Source organism: Octopus sinensis, linkage group LG23 (genome assembly GCF_006345805.1).
Source record: "Octopus sinensis linkage group LG23, ASM634580v1, whole genome shotgun sequence".
NCBI classification, from domain to species: Eukaryota; Metazoa; Mollusca; class Cephalopoda; order Octopoda; family Octopodidae; genus Octopus; species Octopus sinensis.
In genome coordinates this window covers 21,208,772-21,226,927 of record NC_043019.1, presented here as the reverse complement: position 1 = coordinate 21,226,927, position 18,156 = coordinate 21,208,772, and the positions used below count along the sequence as shown (strand labels likewise).

Here is an 18,156-nt window from a genome sequence, read left to right as displayed (position 1 = left end):
GTTCTGGAGTTTTATGGAGAGTTACCTATGAGTTACTACTATTACCAGGTCCTTAGTTATAGGTCAATAGCAGAAGATGGTCCTGCAGTTAAACTATACAGGACTCAATGGAAGGTTGATCCCTGGGAATATGTCCCACAAGTTCACTATTGTGTGTGGACAGACCTTGATGCCATATGAATCAGTTTGTGTGCCTAAGGGGTTAAATAGGTTCTGAGACTGAAGTGTAAGGTTCGAAGAGCAGGAAACTAGGAAACTGTAAATGAAGTGGCAGAAGGCAACAGGCTGGAAACCCCCTGTTGTATCTTTCACAGGAAAAACTATGAATCTTTAGACTTGGGAATGGAGGTCTGATTGCAGATGCCTATAGGCATAGTAGAGAGAAAGGGGGAGATGAAGGAGACAAAAGGGGATATAGAGGGAAGAGTAGGGAGATAGAGTGGGAGAATGAAGGAGATTCAGAGGAAGGTGCAGGAAGATAGAATGGCAGAGAGAGAGGGGGAGGGTACAGATGGAGGGAAAGAGAGAGATATATGAGGGAGAGAAACAGGGTAAATCATCATCATCATCATCGTTTAGCGTCCGTTTTCCATGCTAGCATGGGTTGGACGGTTCTACTGGGGTCTGTGAAGCCAGAAGGCTTCATCAGGCCCAGTCAAATCTGGCAGTGTTTCTATGGCTGGATGCCCTTCCTAACGCCAACCACTCTGTGAGTGTAGTGGGTGCTTTTTACAAAAGAAAAGGACAGGGAGATAAAATGGGACAGAGAAAGAGAAGTGTATGAAGAACTGAATCCTTCAATTTGGAGATATACAGAACAAGCTTTAGTAGATCATACCTGAACATGTGAGGAATTCATTTGAGTCCTGAATATTTTGCTGTTGGTGGCAGAAATATGGGACCAGTATATGTATTGGTCAACCCAATCATAGTCAAGGGCAATCACGTGGTTTAAATCGTTGACAACCATTTCAATATTTCTTCCAGAGAAATCAGTTTTAATGATGTAATGTTGACTGGCAACCAATAGTTTTGGTTCAGGGGCTGAAAGAACAACAAAAAGATATTACATGCATACATACATACATACATAATGAACTCTTCTGCCATTAGACAACATAGGTGCAGGAGTGGCTGTCTGGTAAGTAGCTTGCTAACCAACCACATGGTTCCGGGTTCAGTCCCACTGCGTGGCATCTTGGGCAAGTGTCTTCTGCACTAGCCCCGAGCCAACCAAAGCCTTTTGAGTGGATTTGGTAGACGGAAACTGAAAGAAGCCTGTCACATATATGTATATATATATGTGTATATATATATATATATATATATATATATGATGATGATGATGATGATATATATATATATATATATGCATGTGTGTGTGTGTGTTTGTGTGTGTGTGTTTGTCCCCCTAGCATTGCTTGACAACTGATGCTGGTGTGTTTACGTCCCCGTTACTTAGCGGTTCGGCAAAACAGACCGATAGAATAAGTACTGGGCTTACAAAGAATAAGTCCCGGGGTCGATTTGCTCGACTAAAGGCGGTGCTCCAGCATGGCCACAGTCAAAATGACTGAAACAAGCAAAAAAGAAAGAAAAAAAATATGTGGCTTCTGAAATTTCTTGCTAAACAACCATATAGATGATGTGTTTATAGTAATCAAATGTTTGCATTCAGGCATGGTTGTGTGGTAAGGAGCTTGCGTCCCAACCACTTGGTTTCAGGTTCAGTCCCACTGCATGCCACCATGGGCAAGTGTCTTCTATTATAGACTTGGGCCAACCAGAGCCTTGAGTGGATTTGGTAGATGGAAACTAAAAGAAGCCTGCCATATACATGTGTGTTTTTGTTCCACCCTACTGCTTGACAGCTGGTGTTGGCATGTTTATGTCCCCATAACTTAGTGGTTCAGGAAAAAAGGATTGATAAAATAAGTACCAGGCTTTACAAAACAAAACAAAGGTTGACAAAAAGTTCTCGAAGGTGGTGCCCCAGCATGGTCACAGTCTAATGGCTGAAACGTGTAAAATGTATCACCTTTCTCTCCCCTCCACCCATCAACTGCATCATCATTACTACCCTGTTGCTCTCCCTCCAGGCTCTCTTTTGCATCCCTCTGCCTTCTCCAACTCACATGACATGGATCACCTCCCACCCCTTGTCCATTACTCTCCACATCCACCCTTCAGAAACCTCAACCAATTTTTTCAACTTACTGCCTACCTGTACCCCCTCTCTACACATCTCTTATTCTCTTGCAATCCCTACCCACACTTCTAATTCCTGTCCCCACTCACTTCTACTCACATCATACATTGGAGAGAGGGGGAGGGGAATCTAGCCACCAAATCCACCATTATTTGCCTCTTTGCAGCCCCTGCTAATCATTCTCACAAGGCTTCTTTCAGTTTCCATCTACTATATCCATTCAGAAGGGTTTGCTCAACCCAGGGCTATAGTAGAAGACACTTGCTCAAGGTGCCATGTAGTGGGTCTGAACCTGAATGCTTGTGGTTGGCCATCAAACTACTTAACCACACAAGTGTGCCTGTCCTTATATACGAACAGCCATGCCACATGGCAGTGAAACATTAGGAAACATTGGCATTAGGAAGAGCATCCATTTGTAGAAACCAAGCCTATATAATGTAGGTATAAACACAGTATCTCTGAGACAAAAAAGATGGGATGGTCACAATTAGAACATTTTTATCTGCTTGTTTGTGATTGACTTGGGATTAAAAGAATAACTATGGAAGATTTTGGTCTTTTTTTGACATTTTTGACAATTGGGTCAAAGAAAAAGTGGAAGTACAATGCCAATAACTGTAGGCAAAATTTGAACTTATAACCATGTACTCGATAGTCCAGCACCATGACCTCAAATGCAGAAACACAATAATTAAATTAAAACAAAACAAATAAAAGCTGGATTAAACTTACGTTCAGCCACTTTGCAGAATCTTCGGTCTTTTTCCAGAAGGTAACCCTCAGCACAGGAGCAGGTGTAACCTCCGATTGTGTTATTACACATGTGAGAACAAGGGAAGCTGGTCACGCATTCATTAATATCTGAAATTCCAAGAATAACAACAAATATTAGAATAGGGAATAAAATAAATCAGTCAATTATATCACAATTTGACAACAACAACAACAACGCTTCCTATTTTGGGGAAAGAGGTATGTCAATGTAATCAACCCTAGAGCTCAACTGGTACTTCTTTTATCTACTGTGAAAGGATAAAAGGTGAAGTCAACATCAGCAGAATTTTGAACTCACAATGTAAAACTGAAAGAAACGCTGCTAAACGTTTTGTCCTCTGTGCTAACAATTCTGCCATCTTGCTACCTCAATAATAATCATAGTCCATTCTATTATAGGCACAAGCTCTGAAATTTGAATGGAAGAGGCTAGTTGATTACACTAACCCCAGTGCTCAACTGGTACCTTATTTTATTGACCCTGAAAGGAATGAAAGGCAGAGCTGACCTTGGAAAAATTTGAACTCACAATGTATAAAGACAGATGCAATGCCACTAAGCATTTCGTCTAGCATGCTAATGATTCTGCCAGCTTGCCACCTAAGTAGTAATAATAATAATAGTAATGCTTTCAAAATTTGGCACAAGGTCAGCAATTTCAGGGGAGGGGATTAAGCCGATTACATCAACCCAAGTACTTGACTGATGCTTATTTTACTGACCCCAAAAGAACAGAAGGCAAACTTGACCTCAGTGGAATTTGAACTCAAAATGTAAAGACAAATTGCTGCTAAGCATTTTGCCTAGTATGCTAATGATTCTGCCAGCTTGCTATCTAAGCAGAGTAGTAGTAGCAGCAGTAGTAGTAGTAGCAGCAGTAGTAGTAGCAGCAGTACTAGTGGTAGTAATGGTTTCAAATTTTGGCACAAAGCCAGCAAGTTCGGGGAATGGGGTGAGTCTATTACATTGACCCCAGTACTCAACTGGTATTTATTTTATCAAACCTGTAAGAATGAATGGTAAAGTTGACCTCAGTGGAATTTGAACTCAGAACTTAAGCATTTAGCCCAATGTGCTGTTAATTCTGCCAGATTGCCACCTAATTAGTAGCAGTAGTAATGGTTTCTGATGGAGGCCTAGGGGCCAGCAACTTTCAAGGGAAGGAATTAGTTGATACCATTGATCTCAGTATTTGACTGACTGGTACTATATTTTATTGACCCTGGAGGTAAATCGGACATCAATGGAATTTGAACAAAAAAATTTTCTTTTCGGTTTGAACGGCAGTTTTTAAAAATAATTTCCACGTAACTAAACACTTTTAAACTTCGTATACTGGTAGAATGTGTTTATAAAACATCTTTTTCTCTTGGCTTTATTGAGAAAATTCTATAGTTTGTAAGATATTTGTTGTTTGTTTCCTTCAATTTCAACGAATCAATGACGTCTATTGAGGTGAAAACATTCTGTGCCGTATGAATATGTCCCTCGTTTAAGAAACAGATTGGATTTATTTACATTTCTGAAGAAAAAAGATACCCTTCCCCCCACTCCTAACCCTAAAACAGATTGAAATGCAATAGATCGATACTAGGGTCATAATTATGGGTGACAATTTCATATGACACCGCTAGAAAAAACTGCTGTTCAAACCGACAAGATCCCAAAATGTTAATAGCCACTAAGGTTACAAGTAGTAACTCACTACCCACATAAATTCTAGCAAGGACAAGAAAGAGCCTGAGTCAAATCGACAATAATCTGATGAAGCTAAAGGGCCACAAGTTTTGAGAGATAAGGATTAGTCAATGCCAGTGATTCCAGTACATGAGTGGTACTTATTCTATAGAAACAATTCAGGATTTGGAATCGTTTACAAGTATATAAAGAGAAATTTGTGAATTTGCAGTCTCTTTTCTATTACCTTATCTGTTTTCTATCATCATCATCAACATCATTTTAACATCCATGTTGCCATGGGTTGAATGAAGTTTATTGAGGTATATTTTCTATGATCAGATGAAAATGAATGATATTCATTGATAACAATCACATGACGTCAAAACAAGGAGACATACATGACAGGCTCCTTCTACTTCCTTCTACCAAATCCATTCATAAGGCTTTGGTCAGCCTGGGGCCCAAGTTGGACAGAACCTGAACCCATGTGACTAGGAAGCAAGCAAACTCCTTACCAGAGGTTTACTACATAAACCCTGACAAAGTGTCTATTGGAGTAAGCAACTCCTTACTTTCACTAGCCTTAACCCTTTCGTTACTGTATTTATTTTGAGATGCTCTGTGTTTCTTCCAATTATTTTAAATATAACGAAGAATTTAGTAAAATCACCTTGTTATCATTAAGCTAGTGATAGGAACATAAATTGTGACTAAGATTTGGTGGAAGATTTGAATTCAAAACTTATGGAAACAAGACATTTATACTAAAGAGCTAGAGCCGGTTTCAGCCGGGTTGGTAACAAAAGGGTTAACCACCTAAATAATGAAGTAAAACTGCAGTTGCACCCAAGATATTTTTTATAAAAGAAGAAACTACATGAAACACAAAGGTCAATCCCATTAAATAGTCCTCATCATGTGACCATCAGATTAGGTCACATGACAATATCATACACAACACATGCAACATTAACCCTTTAGCATTTAAACCGGCCATATCCGGCCAGAAGTATTCTGCCTGTTTTATGTTCAAACTGGCCAGATCTGGTCTCTCACACCAACCTTACAATATCGTTTTAAAAATTAACAGTTACCTCATCAAAATCTTATAGTTACAAGATAATGCATGATTAGTTCAAAACAAAGTGGAAGAAAAAGCATTAATTTTGGTAGAATAATGCGAACACTAAAGGGTTAATATTATGAAACAACAACAGTACAGAATGAAGCAATTCAAAGAATTTACAGAATTACCTTGACAGTAAGTCTTGTTATACAATTTGTAGCCTTCACGACAAGAACACCTGTACTCGTAATAGACTGGAATGCAGGTGTGCTCACATGGGTTGTGTAGGTCACACGGATTCACACCTTCAAAAGACAAATCGATATTAAATGAAGGTTATTATTTTGAAGTAAGTTTACGATTACTTATGAAACATTTACTCATAGAAAGATTCAATACTTGAAACAGTCAATCATCATCATCATCATCATCATTTAGTGTCCGCTTTCCATGCTAGCATGGGTTGGACGGGTCAACTGGGGTCTGTGAAGCTGGAAGGCTTCGTCAGGCCCAGTCAGATCTGGCAGTGTTTCTACGGCTGGATGCCCTTCCTAACGCCAACCACTCCACGAGTGTAGTGGGTGTTTTTTACGTGCCACCTGCACAGGTGCCAGACAGAGCTGGCGAACGGCCACGAACGGATGGTGCTTTTACGTGTCACCGGCACGGGGGCCAGCCGAGGCTGGCAACGAGCCCACGAACAGATGGTGCTTTTACGTGCCACCGACACGGGGCCAGACAGAGCTGGCAAACGGCCACAAACGGACGGTGCTTTTATGTGTCACCGGCACGGGGGCCAGCCGAGGCTGGCAACGAGCCCACGAACGGATGGTGCTTTTACGTGTCACCGGCACGGGGCCAGGCGATGCTGGCAACGGACACGAACGGATGGTGCTTTTACGTGCCACCGACACGGGGCCAGACAGAGCTGGCAAACGGCCACAAACGGACGGTGCTTTTACGTGTCACCGGCACGGTGGCCAGCCGAGGCTGGCAACGAGCCCACGAACGGATGGTGCTTTTACGTGTCACCGGCACGGGGCCAGGCAATGCTGGCAACGGACACGAACGGATGGTGCTTTTACGTGCCACCGACACGGGGCCAGACAGAGCTGGCAAACGGCCACAAACGGACGGTGCTTTTACGTGTCACCGGCACGGTGGCCAGCCGAGGCTGGCAACGAGCCCACGAACGGATGGTGCTTTTACGTGCCACCGACACGGGGCCAGACAGAGCTGATAAAATTCATTCTGAGTGGCACCTATATGTTTTGCCGGACAGCTTATTCAAGCAGTGACGACAGATTATTCACTAGTGTTTATATAAGAAAACAAATGGAAAGCTTGTTTAAATAGTGAGCTACAGTTTTTATGGGGATGTAGATACACCAACATCAGATGTCAAGCGATGGTGGGGGAACAAATACAAACACAAAAGACACAAACACACACATCATGCATTATACACACAACAAGCTTCTCTCTGATTCCATCTACCAAATCCACTCAGAAGGCTTTGGTTGGTGTGAGGCTATAGTAGAAGACACTTGCCCAAGATGTAACGCATATATGTATATATGTGTGTATACATACACACATATACATACATATAGACATACACACACACATATAGACATACACACATATACATACACACACATATAGACATACACACATATACATACACACACATATATACATACACATATACATACACACACATATATACATACATACATACACACACATATATACATACATATATACATACACACACATATATATACATACACACACATATATACATACATATATACATACACACACATATATACATACATATATACATACACACATATATACATACATATATACATACACACATATATATACATACATATATACATACACACATATATATATACACATATATATATATACATATATGTACATGCATATATATGTACATGCATATATATGTACATGCATATATACATACACACATATATATGTACATACATATATAGATACATATGTATACACCCACACAAATAAATCTTTGCAAAAAAATACTATGTTCAAGTGTTTATCAAATTTTGCTTTAAAATAATTTTTAATTCATAAATTTTTTCCAAACCATTTGACTGTATCAAGAATTTATATATAAATTTTTAAACTCAGACACACACATCCACAAATAGGTACACACACACACACATATTTATACAAAGGTCTCGTTACAATTTATTTCACTAACCACAATTTTCATGTTCATCAGAATTATCTCCACAGTCATTCCGGCCATCGCAGAACAAGACACGATCAATGCAGACGTTGTTGTTGCAGGTGAAGTGCAACACAGGGTCACACACGTTGTCAGCATGGCAGGACATTTCATCGGTGCCATCAAGGCAGTCAAAATCACCATTACACCGATCCTGGAGATCAATACACTGATTGTTTGAACATTGAAACTCTGTCACTGTGCAGACACTGGAAGCTGGAAATATAAAAAAAAGCCAAAAAGAAATTAAATATAAAGAAGTATTTTTTAAAACTTTTATATATCACTGAAGGGCTGCTGGGCTAAAATGATGGCATATCACTTTAAAACTGACATCACTTTGATCTTCACACTGTATCACCAGAGATGTAAATATATATATATATATTTCTTTACTACCTACAAGGGGCTAAACACAGAGAGGACAAACAAGGACAGACAAACGGATTAAGTCGATTACATCGACCCCAGTGCGCAACTAGTACTTAATTTATCGACCCCGAAAGGATGAAAGGCAAAGTCGACCTCGGCGGAATTTGAACTCAGAATGTAACGGCAGACGAAATACCACTAAGCATTTCGCCCGGCGTGCTAACGTTTCTGCCAGCTCACCGCCTATACAATATATATATATGTCATCGTCACCGACCAGGCTACACATCACTGGTCATAATGCGCTTCACATTGTTTTAGCCTTCAAATGACGCCACCCCGCTGGCTAAGTGAGCAGGCCAACAGAAGAAAGAGTGAGAGAAAGTTGTGGCGAAAGAGTACAGCAGGGATCGCCACCAACCCCTGTCGGAGCCTCGTGGAGCTTTAGGTGTTTTCGCTCAATAAACACTCAACGCCCGGTCTGGGAATCGAAACCGCGATCCTACAACCGCCAGTCCGCTGCCCTAACCACTGGGCCATTGTGCCTCCACGTATATATATGTATAGATACATATATCAATATATAATATATAAATAATATGGAATATGATGAAGTAGCATTTCATGAATTTAAATTTACAATTTGATTTAAATACAACTTATTATTGACCTATATATGTTTCCACTACATCGTTTAATACACACACATATCTCTCTATATATAAACGGCAAAATGTCTATGTGTGTGTCCTTTATACAAATCCACAATTTTTCAGTTAGAGGGTTCGCACTTTCTATGGTAATTCAAAACTGTCCAAGGGTGGTCGTGCACATCTTTACATTTCCCCAGTCACCCTGCAAAGCCATTACAAAATCAATAGAAGTGACTTTTTTGTGAATTTTCTATCCAAAACCCAATCAAAATGCCCGAAACTTGATACACCAATTGAATGCCAGCTAACTGTATGTGATTGGTCGAGGATTTGGACAGTACTCGCATGTATGTGCACATGCACGCAACTGTATATGCATGCACTAGCACTATGACCCGGCGTTGCAGGGTCATAGTGCTAGTCAATATATATATATGGTGGCGAGCTGGCAGAGTCATTAGCACGCCGGGCAAAATGCTTAGTGGTATTTCGTCTGTCGTTACGTTCTGATTTCAAATTCCGCCGAGGTCGACTTTGCCCTTCATCCTCTCGGGGTCGATAACTAAAGTACCAGTTTCGCACTGGGTCGATGTTATCAACTTAATCCCCTTGTCTGTCCTTGTTTGTCCCCTGTATGTTTAGCCCCTTGTGGGTAGTAAAGAAATAAATATATATATATGGTGATGATTTGAAACAAAAGCAGTGTATGCGAAGCTACAAAAATATGGCTACAAAAACATCAAACAAACAAAGGAAGATAAAATAAATTTGGTTGTTTTTACTCACCGCAGTCTTCATATTCATCAGAATTATCTCCACAGTCGTCATGCCCATCACAGAACAACACCCTGTCGATACAGAAATCGTTGTGGCATCTGTACTGTAACATTGGGTTACAGTCATTCGGCAAGCAACCCATTTCATCAGAGCCGTCAAGGCAGTCAAACTCGCCGTTACACCGGTCGTGCAGCTCAATACATTGGCTGCTGGTACACTGGAACTCGGTGTTGCTGCATATTCTTGCAGCTGAAAATATAAAGGAGAAAAAATATATAGAAAAGTATAAACAAAAAAAAAACATATCTTCAAAGGATTATGGGAAATGTGTAATATGGTATCTTTTATCTTTTACTTGTTTCAGCCATTAGACTGTGGCCATACTGGAACACTGCCTTGAAAAACATTTTGTTGAATGAATTGACCCCAGCTCTTTTTTCAAAGCACAAAACTTATTTTATGGGGACTTAAGTACACCAATACCGGTTGTCAAGTGGTGGTAGTGACAAACACAGACAGAAAGACACATATACACACACATACACACACACACATATATACTTTATTTAAAAGCAGCAGAAATATAACAAAAGGTGTTACTCAGAGTTTCACGTTCCCGTTCAGACAGTTTTGTTAAAAAACTGTCCGATGAATGGGAACGTGAAACTCTGAGTAACAGCTTTTCTTATATTTCTGCTGCTTTTAAATAAAGCATATTACTCAACCTCTGGTATTTGAGTACTCTTTTTTCCACCTTGTTTCACATTTATGTGCTTACTCCGGTATATATATATATATATATATATATATATATATAATCATCGTTTAACGTCAATTTTCCATACTAGCATGGGTTGGACAGTTCGACTGGGGTCTGTGAAGCCATGAGGCTGCACCAGGCCCAGTCTGATCTGGCAGTGTTTCTACAGCTGGATGCCCTTCCTAACGCCAACCACTCTGTGAGTGTAGTGGGTGCTTTTTTAAGTGCCATATAATCCATATTCAATTAAGAAAAGAAAATGGGGAGTTAATGGCTAATAATTAATAATCATTCGTTCCTACAATTGTTTCAATTTTTGCTCATTCAGTAAATTACAAATTTATGCAATAAATCTGCACTTATAAGATATGAGCAAAATATCTGCTGGAAAAAACAGATTGGTGAACATGTAATTTATTAATGTCTAGTATTTCCCTGATGATATTTTGCTCATAACTTTTAAATGCAGATTTATTGCATAAATTTGTAATTTACTGAATGAGCAAAAATTGAAACAATTGTAGGAATGAATAATTATCAATTTATTAATAAATAATTATTAACCATCAATTCTATTTTCTTCTCTTAATTGAATATGGATTATATGCTTAATATATACCTTTTGATTTAGGGAAATTTATTTCCCAAAGATATAAGGTATTGAACCAATGTAATCTTGTTAATTACAATGGTAACAACCTATCTATCAATTTATCACCCCCCTCTCTCTCCCTCTCACTGTACTTCTCTCTCAACAACAACCTTTTCTCTTCCCCTTTCTCTCTCCCTTTAATAAATGATGTAATAGAAACATACAATGGTGACAACACTAATGATCTCTCTCTCCTTCCATCCATCTTTCTGTCTCTCACACACAAATGTTCTCTATGAGGTGGATGTAAAAAAATCTAATGATGATGATGATGTACATTAAAAAGACTGGATGGTCACTGTTATAACACCTTTGTCCATAGTTCTGCTAGGTCAGGGCTGAGGTGAGTGTGAGTCTAAGCAACGACAACATTACATATAAAAGTTACAGTATGGCTGTGGTAGGTTCTAGTGCAAAAACTAGTAAGGTTTGGGAGTAACTTACGACAACTGGCTTCTTCTGATTCATCACTGTTGTCACGGCAATCACTTTGACCATCACATTTCCAGCTGGCAGGAATGCATAGACCGGAGCTGACACAAGTGAAGTTATCTGGGTGACAGGTTGGACGATCTAGAATAGTAAGTGATGATGATAATAATAATAATAAAAATAATAACAATAAAAATAATAATAACAATAAAAATAATAACAATAATAACCACAATAATAATAATAACAACAATAATGATAACAATAATAATAATAAAAATAATAATAATAATAAAAACAACAACAACAATAATAGAAGGCCAGCATCATCAAGGCTGAACAGTTGAAACATATGAAGAAGGCCAGTGTCATCAAAACTGAGAATTGTATAATGAAAGAAAAATTTAAACAAGAAATGAACACAAAAAGAAACAGCCTGGAAGGAGAAAATATGTATGGTCAGTTTGCAAGAGATGTGAACATAAAAACAGATACAGAGGACTGATGACTATGGCTGAGGAGGAGTGACCTGAAGATAGAGACAAAAACACTCATATGCGCAGCTTAAGAGCAAGCATGAAGGACCAACAATGTGAAGTGCAGAATAGACAACACTACTGACAGTAACAAATGCAAAATGTGTGGTGAGAGGGGTGAAAAGGTATGGCACATCGTTAGCGAATGCCTGAAATTGGCACAATGCAAATACAAAAGATGCCATGACAATGTGGCAAGAAGGATCCATTGAGAGCTCTGTGGAAATTACGGCCTACAAAGAGCAAAGATGTGGTATCAAAAATCCCCAGGAGTCACCGAGAATGAGAATTACAAAATCCTGTGGGATGCAATGATTTGGTGCGATCACCTGACCAGACATTGCTGTGATGAATAAAAAAGAAAGAACATGCATGATGATGAACATAGCATGCCCCGGTGTCAACAGGATCAATGAAAAAGAACAAGAAAAAAATAAACAACTATAATGATTTGACGTGGGAAATATGAAGGTTGTGGTCAATGAGGAGAATAGACATGATACCAATAGTAATTAGTGCACTTGGAAGTATTAGTTCTCAACTACCAATATGGCTGAAAAAGATTGGTGCAAGTGTGAAGGCCAACAAGTTCAGGGGAGGGAGTAAAACAGTTACATCAACCCCCAGTGCTTGACTGGTCATATTTTATCATTCTTGAAAAAATGAAAGTTGAAGTCAACCTTGGCAGAATTTGAACTCAGAATGTAAAAAGAGACAAAATGCCACTAAGCATTTTGCCTGGTGTGCTAACAATTCTGCCAGCTCACTGTCTTAATAATAACAATAATAATAATCCTTTCTACTATAGGCACAAAGCCTGAAACTTTGGGGGATGTGGGGGGTAGTCGATTACATTGACCCCAGTGCATAACTGGTACTTAATTTATCAATCCCAAAAGGATGCATATGCCTGGGGTACCCTTATCAGACAGGTAGTCATGATAGGTATATTGGGCTTCATATATTTGTACCCCAGTGTGACTTTGATGAAATGTATTGTTCTCTCACTCAATAATGATAATAATCGTTTCAAATTTTGGCTCAAGGCCAGCAAGCAGAACATAACTGATATTTTATCAACCTCGAAAGGACAAAGGGCAAAATCAACCTTGACAGAATTTGAATAAAAAATTAAACACAAAAATTGTTCAAAACTCATTTACATATAATTGCTTTTTATAGAACTCTGAGAAACTTCTTGTGGAACCCTATGATTCCGGGAAGCTCAGGTTATGAAGGACTATGTATAGAATCTTTTGCTGGTTAGAGCAGGATCAGAGAATGTCTCTTGATTTGATCTCATTGGGTACAGGTTACTAAAAGGGTAGCAAAGAAATGTGTGTTAGTGTTTATTTGTATGTGTGTGTGTGTGTACGCGCATGTTATTAACCCTTTCGTTACCAAACCGCCCAAAGCCGCCCGAACAAAATTTTGGTTTATGAAACCAAACCGCCCAAAGCCGCCCGAATTTACCTATTCATATTTAAATGAGAATATCAGAGCAAATCTCTTCAGTACATTCGTGAAAACACGTATTATACTTCGTTAACAGTTCAACTACAGTTCTGTACAATAATCGAAGTGTAATTTTAATTCCGTGAATTTTGGGAGATTTTTTTCCGAAATTTGTTCCTATTGTGTTTTCAAAATTTGTAATTCTGACAAAAAATGGATACGAATTTCATTATATCAAGCAGCGAGTCAGAATTCGAAGGATTTTCTACTGAAGACCTTCATAAATCTAACTCTATGACTGAAAAAAAAAAGCATGTGGTATTTGATAATGAATCTGATGTTTCATTTTCCGAAAGTGAAAACAGTGAATCTGAGATCTCCGATAGCGATAAAGAAAACGAATTGGCACCTGAATGGAGTGAAAATTTAAAAACTGTTTCTTTCAGTGATTTTTCTGAAGAAACTGGACCAAGCCACAGACTTTCCCAGAAGAGTAAAGCGTTAGACTATTTCTTTTTACTTTTTCGAATGAGCCTATTTGAAATCATTACAGCGGAGACGAACCGTTACGCTAAACGTAAACAAAGCAAAAGAAACGATAGTTTGTGGTTTCCCTCAACCTTAAATGAAATTAAGACTATTTTGCCGTAAATATTATTATGGGTATCAGAAAGTTACCCAGAATAACAAATTCTATCGTAAAATTTTGTTATATACCCAATTGAATATTAGCTAATAACCCATTTTCTATAGCGATGTTTGAACAAAATTTTAATAATTTTATATTTTGTGGAATTTACCTGTATCTACCTGCAATTAGAGTCACTTTGTAACAAAAATTATAGTATAGAATTGGTTGAGAATATTTCATTAAATTATCTTCCAAAAATCAGATTGATATATCGATAAATAAAAAAGTTATAGTTGTTTAATGAAACCAGACTAAATTTATGATTACGTTAGAAATTAATTGAAACACATAAGGGGTGTAATTTGGTCAGAAATATAGTAACGAAAGGGTTAATGTTCATTAATTTAAGGAAATGAAATTACTTACTACAAAATTTGTGTTCATCAGAACCATCAACACAATCATGATGGGCATCACATTCCCACTTGCCCTCAATGCAGGTTCCATCTTTACATTGAAAGAATCCTTCTTTGCAGGCTGAAGATATAAAACAAAAAAGAATACAACAAAAATAATATAAACCAAGCATGGTGGTATGGTTAACATAGTCCCCCATTCAGTTAATGTGGTCCCTCTTATGGCGAACATGGTCTATCATATGGTGTTTAACTCTATCCCTTCACAATCCAAATGATTCCTTATTTGGGTTCTAGGAACATTTGCCGTAAACATTTTTGCCTCAGAAAAACACACTGTAGAAAAACTTGTAGGAAACTTTCTCATTTAGGAAATTTTGCCATAAAATAATTTCGCTGTATTGATAATTTTGAAGATATGGCAGGCAATCTGATTTAGAGAAATTGCAGCTCTGAAAAAAATTGCTTTTTATATCATCATCATCGTTTAATGTCCACTTTCCATGCTGGCATGGGTTGGACAGTTTGACTGAAGACTGGCAAGCCAGGAGGCTGCACCAGGCTCAAAAGCCAGAAAATTTGGTATCTTATGGATAGTGCTGATGACTCTACCACCTTAAAAAGTTAAAATAATTCTTTCTTATTTTGGCACAAGAAAAGGGGACAAATTGATTACATCAATCCCCGTGTGTAACTGGTACGTTATTTTATCAGCACCAGATGGATGATAGGCCAAGTTGATTCGGGCAGAATTTGAACTTGGAACTTAGCGAGTGGGAAGAAATGCCACTTAGCATTTCGTCTGATGTGCTAAGGGTCCTACTAGCTCCCTACTTTAAAAGTGATAGTGATTCAGCCAGCTCCCAGCTTTAAAAATGATAATGACTTAGCCAGCTTCCTGCCTTAAAAATGATAATTCTTTCTACTATAGTCTGAAATTTTAGGGGAGGAGGTTAATCAATTATATTGATCTCTGTGGTCAACTGGTACATATTTCATTAACCTTGACAGACTGAAAAGCACTTGTGGTGCTACCACGTAAAAGCAGCTATGCCACACCAGGTAAAAGCGCCTGTATGATGCCATGTAAGAGCACCTGTGTGATACCTTGTAAACGCATCCATGTGGTGTCACATAAAAGTGCCTGTGTGGTGCTACATAAAAGCACCCAGTACACTTTGTAAAGTAGTTGGCATCAGGAAGGGCATGCAGCCATAGAAACCATACCAAATCAGACTGGAGTCTGATGCAGCTCCCAGCTTGCCAGCTCTGGTCAAACCATCGAACCAATGCCAGCATGGACAACAGATGTTAAATGATTATGATGATGATTGTATATAGAATATAACTTCTTTTAGGTTTAGCTTGGTCTGACAGAAAAGCACTAGGAAATAATAAGAAATAATTAACATTAGTCAAAACTTACTGCAATTAGCCTCATCTGAACCATCTTTACATTCTTCAATGGAATCACAAACCCAAAAGGCTAGAATACAGCTGTTGTTGTTTAAACACTTGAACTCGTTCTCTTTACACTCAACTAAAAGAACAATAAAAAAATAAAAGAAAAACATAAATCACAAGAGAAAATAAAAGGTAAAAACATTAGTACATGAATGTGTAGGGTATTTATGGGTATGCAGGTATTTTGAAAATATCACACGGAGTCCTGGGTGCCTTTTACGAGTCACCATCATGGGTGCCTTTCATGTGTTACTGGCAACGTCCACGACTATGATTTTACTTGGCCTGATGAGTTTTCTCAAGCACAGCAAACTACCAAAGGTTTTGATTATTGGTCATCACCTTTGTGAGAGCCAACATCTGAAGATCATGCTTCACCACCTTGGCCCATGTCTTCCTGGATCTACCTCTTCCACAGGTTCCCTCTTCAGTTAGGGATCAGCACTTCTTCACACAGCTGCCTTCATGCATATGCATCACATGACCATGCTAGTGCAGTCTTCTCTCTTGCACACCACATCTGATGCCTCTTATGCCCGAATTTTCTCTCAAGATGCTTATACTCTGTTGTACATACACTGACATTGCACATCCAATGTAGCATACTAGCTTCATTTCTTTCAAGTCTTTGCAAGCCCTCTGCAGTCTCAGCCCATATTTCACTGCTGTGTAGCATGGCTGTCTGCACACAGGCATCATACAATCTGCCTTTCACTCTGAGGGAGAGGCCCTGCCTATTCTTATTCTAGCAGCTACCCTCTCAGAGCATCCATCTCTAATACTGACTTGGTCACTCAGATAACAGAAGCTATCAACTACTTTTAAATATTTCCACTGGGTTTTGATGGAGTCTATTTTCTGTACATTTCTAGCATTTATTGTACCTGTACATCTACCACACACACAATATGAGTTGAATTTTTCAGATTAAAATTTACAGCCAAAGGAGATTGGTCAATTTATACCCTGACTTTAGAGAACAATTCCATTTGAAATGCAGCAGAATTTCAAAAGGTTGTGACACTGTTTGAATGTTTACACAACGGGTTTTCACTCCATACTTTGCTGACTTATACACCAGAAAATATGCTAAAAATGCTCCTAAAGTACATTAACACCTTTTGTTACCATGTTTCTGTTGAAAATTGGTCTCAAGTGAGTTACAGAACACATAGATTGATAGAGTCATATAATGTTGAACATCCTAGACTGAATCCAAAAGAAAAGTAGCTGGCTGATAAGTGAGGACTGACTCGTCACAAATTGCTTTTAGCAGGTCACACTTTGTTATAAGCATTTGGATTTGGTTCTGGGGCCAAGAACACTATCTTCCCTTGTTCCTATCAGTCTCGGACGTTTTGAAAAAAAAGAAGGGTTGGGACATGAGTGCTCTCTCTCTAACCCCCTGAGTATGTTTGATGATTAATAGAGAAAAAGACAGAGGGAGAAATATTATCATCATTTAATGTCCATTTTCCATGGTGGCATGGGTTAGATGGTTTGACTGGAGCTGGTAAGGCAGGGGGCTGCACCTGACTCCACTGTTCTGGTATAGTTTCTATGGCTGAATACCCTTCTTAATGCCAACCACTTTACAGTATGTACTGTGTGCTTTTTATGTGACACAAGCATATATATATATATATATATGAACTTTTTCTTCACCCATTCCCTTCTGGTCTTTCAAAATGTGACCATGTGTGTACCATTGGCGATTTTTTTCCCTCCATCTTCCCTTCTTTGGATCTTTCCTTTTCCTATGTTTCTGATGAAGAGCTCCGCTCGAAAGGTTAAATCCTCCTTCTTTCCTGAGCATCCAATAATACTATACTTGTTCCACGTCCTCACGTTGCTGTGTTTTCATGTTTGGATTAACTATATATATATATAGTCCAACCCATGCTAGCATGGAAAGCAGACGCTAAATGATGATGATATATATATATATATATATATATATATATATATATAGTGAGAGAGAGAGAGAGAGAA

General features: G+C 38.6%; 1 protein-coding gene across 4 annotated transcripts in view; it reads right to left on the bottom strand.

Moving 5' to 3' along the window:
* Positions 1-18,156, bottom strand: part of LOC115223367 (low-density lipoprotein receptor-related protein 1B) — a 262,355-nt gene that overhangs the window by 50,645 nt on the left and 193,554 nt on the right. For all 4 annotated transcript variants that reach the window (XM_029793862.2, XM_036512479.1, XM_029793861.2 and 1 more), the window contains 8 exons: positions 16,127-16,240; positions 14,711-14,821; positions 11,675-11,803; positions 9,828-10,067; positions 7,990-8,232; positions 5,921-6,037; positions 2,945-3,073; positions 839-1,044 (listed from right to left, as the gene is read on the bottom strand). In XM_029793862.2, coding sequence (XP_029649722.1) covers positions 839-1,044; positions 2,945-3,073; positions 5,921-6,037; positions 7,990-8,232; positions 9,828-10,067; positions 11,675-11,803; positions 14,711-14,821; positions 16,127-16,240 — 1,289 coding nt within the window. The remainder of the gene's footprint in view (positions 1-838; positions 1,045-2,944; positions 3,074-5,920; positions 6,038-7,989; positions 8,233-9,827; positions 10,068-11,674; positions 11,804-14,710; positions 14,822-16,126; positions 16,241-18,156) is intronic.